This window comes from Charadrius vociferus, unplaced genomic scaffold, assembly GCF_000708025.1.
Source record: "Charadrius vociferus isolate BGI_N301 unplaced genomic scaffold, ASM70802v2 scaffold134, whole genome shotgun sequence".
In the NCBI taxonomy this organism is placed as follows: domain Eukaryota; kingdom Metazoa; phylum Chordata; class Aves; order Charadriiformes; family Charadriidae; genus Charadrius; species Charadrius vociferus.
Window position 1 is genome coordinate 6,057,447 of NW_009648333.1, and position 7,062 is coordinate 6,064,508.

Genomic DNA, 7,062 nt, shown 5'->3' on the forward strand with positions numbered 1-7,062 from the left:
ATTCTTGCTAAGGGTAGGGCAGCATCGTATTGCCTTAGCTCAGTCCTCTTTATCTGCAGTTGTCATATCCCAGGGAACGGTATCAACTACTGATCCCTCCTAGGACACACACAGAGTTTTAAGAGAGCTATTGCGTGGGGTACCTTACTAGCAAAACCCAGCAACTCGCCTTTCTGTCAGTACCACCTTACTGAAATTACAGTAGGTGCTCTCTCATTTCTCGCCACGGTCCACAGGGATCCTGAGGGCTCAGGAAACACCGGTAATTCCCGCTGAGCTCCCTAGAAACGTGCAAACTTTCTAAAAAAAAAAAGGCAGCTGATGTATTATGTAAATATTTTCCTTTAATTTTGAGCTATGTAATTAAAACCCAAGGAAACAGTGTGCCCAGTCCTACAAAGGGCTGGCCCTTTTCTTTGCAGGCCAAGTCTAACTGATCCTGTCTACGTCATAATAAAATAAGACAATCCTAACGTGATGACAGAGAACCAAAACTGTGAATGAAGATGACGCCAAAGACGATATTCTAAGGTTCAGGTCAGCTCATCATGGCTGGTGAGGATCTCCTTCATCAAGCCTACTTTTTACAATCCTGCCCGAGGGCAGGTGATTCACTACAACAGGGACAACCTCACGGGCAGGCGGAGAAGCCCAGTGCCCTTCAGCCTGGGAGCAGCATCCCAGGGAAGAGCTAGATAGACGAATAACCTTTACCTGCAGCCAAGCCCTGCAGTTTTCACTCGGCAAGAACACGAGATGAAACGTAAGCAGGGATTTGACCGTGTGTCCTTGCCAGGTTCTACTCAGGTGTCGTCCCAGACTGCAGCTAAGCGTTCTGCGAGATGTCTTTTTCAGTTTTATTAACGTACAACACCGTAACAGAAGATGTTAAAGGAACTTACCCTTTTCCTGTGGGGACTGATTTCTAGCTTCATCACAGCACATTTGTTTAAAGTATTTAAGCGCCTGCAAAGCGAAGGAAACCATATTAAGAGAACACTCCAGTGTTTTGACACAGGCTATTGCAGTTCAAAAGCTTTTGTGAAGGCTGTCCCCAAACTGCTTTGCATACAAATAGCCACAAGCAGAGTTTCAATTAGAGCCCTAATTATACTTAACCATTAACCCATTACATTTGGCTGTATTCTAACTTCAGAGGGAGGGAGGGACGGACGACTATTTGTCACAATTACCTCAATCAAAGTAAAGAGAAGTGAACGGAAACTCAGACTAACTTGAGAAGTGCATTATAGGCAACGAATTGTAATAACTACATTTGTTTAAATAGCAGACATCTGAACCCTGAAACAATTAATCTCAACAGACTGAAAATAAGGGAAAAGGCTTCTTATTTGATGCTGTGTACATGTGCCCATGTGAAACAGCATGCTGCTTTAAAATAATACTTTATAAGCTAAAATTTCCCAGAGCAAAACTTATTTTCCATTTATTACCAGGTGCTTATTTTGTTTGTGAACAATGATTATTTTCAATGCAGTCCTGGGACAAGACAACTCACCAGTTTAAAAAAAACACCAACAAAACAAAACAAACACACACAACCTGATTTTTCCTTCCTAAACTGAAAGTTTCTTTTATACATAAGAACGTTGTTCTGAAGCACTAAAATTTAAACAAAAATAAATTGCTGCAGCAACAATAGTTAACCAGCCTCCATGTGAAACGTGACAGCGGTCTGGATGCATACCCTGAAGTTCTGCATGAATGTATATAAGCATCCCTCTATTCCCTGATGAGCTAATGATCCCACAGGTATCCCTAAAACAACAACAACAAAATTTCTCTTTCTTGTCTCTCTCCCCCCGAAGCTGGCTGTGCAGTCCTGGCAGCAAACAGCTTAAAGCAGAGCAAAACTCGGCACGGTTAAACACAGCGCTCCGTGGCAGTTCAAGCAGAGATAAGTGTGGGCTGCTGTGGTCTCCTCCTGCCCTTCTCCCAACCCTCCCCTCCCCAAAAACTGCCCCAGGGACACGGCTCAGCCAAAATTGGCCCTGGTAAAGGGTGGTTAGAGAAATGCTGGTGCTATGGCAAGGCCAAGGGCAGGCACAGGCTGGGCATGATGCAGGAGGTTTTGGAAAAGCTGAAGCAGCAGCTTCATGGAAGCCATGGTTTGGTCCCTTGTGTTAATACTTCCCCTCGTGAGGCTGTGCTGTGGGCTGGATGAGGAGGCTCACCGAGCTGAAAACTAATCTTTCAATACTTTTGTTGGGTTGAATTTCTCCCAGCTCAGTTCCCCCAGCTGCATGAGGGGCTGTGTGTGCGTCGGGGGGGGAGGCAGAGGAGCACAGCCGCCCCTTTCCTTTAGCCGGACCGCAGCCCAAATTCACCAGGAGCAAAACTGAGCTTTCAAAAGCCTAATTCAGTCCGAAGGAAGCTGTATAATTTTCATACAATTCGTTTGGGCTAAGTGTAAAGACGAGGCTGTATCAGCAGCTTTGAAATACTAAAAACCAAAAAGAAATGCTGACTTGTCTTGTTGCTTCAGATGAGTCTTTTCAGATTCATAAAACTTGTAACTTGAATCTAGAAAATGTGTGCACAGGAAGAATTACTAGTTTCCTCTCTTTCCTCTCTCCTTTTATGCATAGGATTGGTTGCAGATGGTATTTACACAGGGCTTGATCCTGAGGCCATCAAAGAAAATGGAAAAGCTCCTACTGGTGCTTTTGCTGCAGTCGTGAAGTTAAAAAAAAAAAGAAAAAAAAGAAAAAGGCAGTTTGATCTATAATTAGACCCAGCCACAACACAGCAGAAAAGAAGAGAAACAGGAAGAATTGCCATGGGTCAGATAGTAGGGCAGTGGCAGGTTAGGAAAGTTATCCAGATCTCTCTGTTTTCATCTTTGCTCTGACTTTAAAAGGCAGAAGGCTCCGTCCTCCCGGCTGAAGCGGGTGGGCACATGCACCAGTTCAGTGAATTTCAGAGGAACTGTATTATATTTATGGCATGGGTGAAGGGTGAATGTCCCATCTACGTGCTGCACAAAAAAACCCTGGTATTTTGTATTTTAAGAGGCCACACAGCAGCAAAAAGCCACCTCCCTCTCTCTGCTATGAAAACATTCTCCCCTCAAACTCCTGGACCTCAAGACCAGGGAATATTAAACTGGTTTCAGTTCTATATTGTGTAATAATTTACAAATTTCACACTGTGGCAACCTTTGACTTATGCAGAGAGAAGTTATCACTGAACCCCTGTATCAGGCTTTATCTAGCTCCAGCCTGTCTGACCGCTAATAAAGACGATCTCTGATTTCACAAAGATTGCGTCCCCAGACTTCTCTCCTACTCAGATTAAAACCTTGAAATAGGTGGAAAAGGGTAAAGTGAAGACCTTTGTTTCCACAGAGGGCGTTTAAGAAAAAAAAAATCCCCCGGCGCACACCTCACAAAAATGAATATAAAGGCAAGATAAGGTAACCCCCAATGAGCGAGGTTAAATGCAATAGCAGCGGGGCAAATAAAGGCTCTGTTACACATCCGACATGATTTCATCACAAAACCAGTTTCCCTTTTAAAACCTAAACGCTCTGCAGCCATTGCCTCAGGTCTGCAACTTTCATTACATACATCACACATCCTGCTTTAACTTCTGCTTGAATTCAGCGGTGCCCGGTTTCTTGAGCTATAGGACACTGAAAACACGGTACAACGTGCAAAACTGCCTTCCAAACACACTGTTGAGTCTGCAAAGCTACGCTTGCAAAGTTGAGGCTTTGCCAGGATGAGAGCTACCTATACAACTTCCATTAACCTTCATTTCACATATGCTTTGCAAGACTTTTTAAGCACATAAGCATGCGTTCATTTTCTACAGGTCTTCTCATCAAATCTACGCTTGCTAATGAACCGCAATTTTCTCTTCTGGCTCTGGACCTTCTTCTGTGGTAATTCCATTCCCGGGTATAAATTCATCTTACCGTTTCCCTACTGACAGTCAGTGGGTCTGCCTCATTCTTCAGCTCTGTCTCATTCTGCCCAAACCTGTCTCAGCGGCACCTTCGCAAGGACAAGATGGAGACGGAGGGACGGGGCAGGATCGCTGCCGACAGCACTTACTCTGGCTATCGCAGTCTCAAGTCCTACAATGCCTCCTACCCCAGCCACTTTCTGGATGACTGTCTGGATGACAAGATAATATTCTTTCCCATCATTTAGATAAATGCCTTTGAGTCAGCCCTCTCTCCATTCATCTTCACACCCAGATGGTATCTTAACTCCTGTGGAGCGTTGTATCTCCAAGACGTCACTTTTCCTCACCCTCCATGTATTCCTACCCAGGCTCTCGCCCTCCTTCACGCTGGCTCTGCAAAACCCTTCTTCCTGAGGGTCCCCAAGGCAACAAGACCTGCTCCTCAGCCCCAGCCCCTGCCTCCAGACTGGCCCGTACCAGCCCAGAGTGGAATGACATGGGGAGCCCGAACCTCACACACCTACAACAGGAGGCACTGGTGCATCTTCAAACGAGGCATTTTTCCTAGTCTTCTGCTCCGAAATGGCCAGACTACTTCAGCCCGAACTTCTTTTAAGACAGACAGCCTGAACGAGGCATTCACTATCAAAAACTGCAGCGTGAACAGCTAACTTCAGCTAATTTAAAAATTAAAACATGGGCTTATAATATGAAGTCTTCGTTAATCTAGATACCAGTCAGTTCCACGTTGGCCATAACCGCAGGTAATTCATTCTGCCCTCATTAACAGCAGAAAATTCTCACCCCATGCACCCAAAGAAAGCAGTAGCAATGCAGAACATTAGACTTACGCAATTTAAACTACGATTTTCAATCTGTGTAACTGTATGATCTAGCTTTAAACTATTTTCTTAACCGATTTAAATTCTTAATTCCTTCTTACAGGGCAAATTCCAACTCCATTATACCTGTAACTAATTGATGATAAAAGGGCTTTCTTGTCTCACCGCAGTGGACAGCCTCTCCATTGGCTCCTGGGCTTTATCTGCAGGTTCTAACCTGCAAAGGAGGCCAACTGCCTACAAACCAAATTATACGAGCAGTGAATGCTGCTCATGCCAATCCATTACAATCGATTTCTTGGATGAGAAGTCCTAGTGGTAAAAGATTTAAGAAACCTCTTGTGTAGATAGTGTGGCAGTTTTCTAGCTATGCGTAAGGAGATTAAATAGGATTTCCATCATAGTTTGCTATGTATTTTGTACTTAGCAACAACCTTTGGGATAAGCATGTTTCATTACTTAGTTTCATCAGTGCATTATGCAGCCAGTTACCCTCTGGAGATAAATTCCCAGTCATTAATCTACATAAACTCTTATGAAACCAAGGCCAGCAGTACTTCGCGCATTCACTACATGAAGCATCCTAGCAAATTACAGTCATCGCTCTTACACTTTTAACCCTACATTTCACGATAAGATCACTAAATGACATTTCTTAACCATCTATCTTCTACTGTTACCAAGTGCCATATGCTATCTCTGTAATTCAAGTCTCAAACCACTTTTCACTTAAAATTTTTCAGGAAAAATCCTTAATGGGGTGGCTATTGATACCTTTTCCATTTAGAAAGGAATTTGGCAAAACATTTACTAATAAGCTGTTTTTAAAGTTACATTAGCTTTCCTGCTTCCATTAACAAGATTATTAAATGATAAATTACAATACTGTTCAGATGTAAACTATCATTTTAAATGCTTCAAACTTAAAAAAAAATAATAATCCCTGCCACTGTGATTTCTACAGTTTTTTTAAAAACAATTTCTTCACATGCAGTAATTAGAACAAGGTAATTAGAACTGCTGGCAGAACACTGGTTATTATACACAAAAGCAGATTCTCAGTGTTACCATCCACTGCATACAGCGTTCATTTAGCTCTGTGGTGAAAATGCAAATAATTCCAAAACTATTCTGATTTTCAGTCAAGAATCACTGATAGACTTAAGGTTGTGAAGCAGCTCTAAGTCTTTTGCTGAGTAAAACCTTTTACTGTTTACACACTGCCCATGGCATGAGTCAAAATAAACCCAGTCTTCAGGCAGAAATGCAGCATTCCAAACGATGTGCCTTCTCCATGTTTTTTAATGAGCTTTACAAAATTAAACAAGGAGATGTGGAAAAAAAAATAATCTGAAGGTGGAAAAGTTGTGACAATCTACTGCTTTTGTCTAACACAGATGGTAAAGACATCTGACATGATTAACTGAATTACTTCAGTTTTATTCTGAGGTGGGATCAGAATGCTTCTGGAGAAACATCAGCTTCAGTTTAAAAGTTATCTTCTAAGAGATAACTCTGATATACATGCCATAGGCTTCAGAATGATATAGTTCAACCTTTAAAATCTTTGTCTCAAACTACAGTAAGGCTTGTGGTCTCTTACGCATATTACACAGAAAGCACTTTGTAAATTAAAGCAAAGAGGTTATTTTACAATTAGCAGACTTATGAAAAACTTCCTAGTTTCACAAAATATCTATCTACCTGCCTCATTTTGATTTGCTTACCTTTACTAGAAGGCTGACAATACAAGCGTCCATTCTGAGCATACAGATCTATTTACTGTCCTCTATGTTCAGAAAAAAGTGCTAACTGCTTTTATCCCTCACACTAGCAGCAAATCTCGGAGAGATATGGAGGGCATATTCTTACTTCTGTCAGTGAGAAAAATATCTGCTACCTTTTTTTTCTCATATAAATACATAATCCCAGGATAAAAAGTATTCTTGCAGGCGAGCGCTGGGTCCAAAATATGCTGGCTTGACTGTATCTTGTTTTCCTGGCAAGGGAATACCATGCTTCTGGGAACCAGCACTTATTCACATTGCTGTACTTTCTGTTCGATGACTTCACAAGTTCCAGAGCACACAAATAAGCACACCGGTGCAGCACATTTTAATATTGATGGAAGAGGTGCCCTACACTTGAGTAGGGCACACCTTGAGTGTGATTTTAGCATTAATGACATTTTTCCCCTCCCAATGACGGGACAACAAATCTGTTTTCTTAGTTTGAAAATCTTGTAAATATTTCTGAAGAACTTTAAATTCCAGTCCCTCTCTTTCCC

The 7,062-nt window shown here is 42.1% G+C and overlaps 1 protein-coding gene across 1 annotated transcript in view; it reads right to left on the bottom strand.

Moving 5' to 3' along the window:
- Positions 1-7,062, bottom strand: part of DLC1 (DLC1 Rho GTPase activating protein) — a 220,056-nt gene that overhangs the window by 13,651 nt on the left and 199,343 nt on the right. Inside the window, exon 7 of the mRNA XM_009884989.1 lies at positions 903-966. Coding sequence (XP_009883291.1) covers positions 903-966 — 64 coding nt within the window. The remainder of the gene's footprint in view (positions 1-902; positions 967-7,062) is intronic.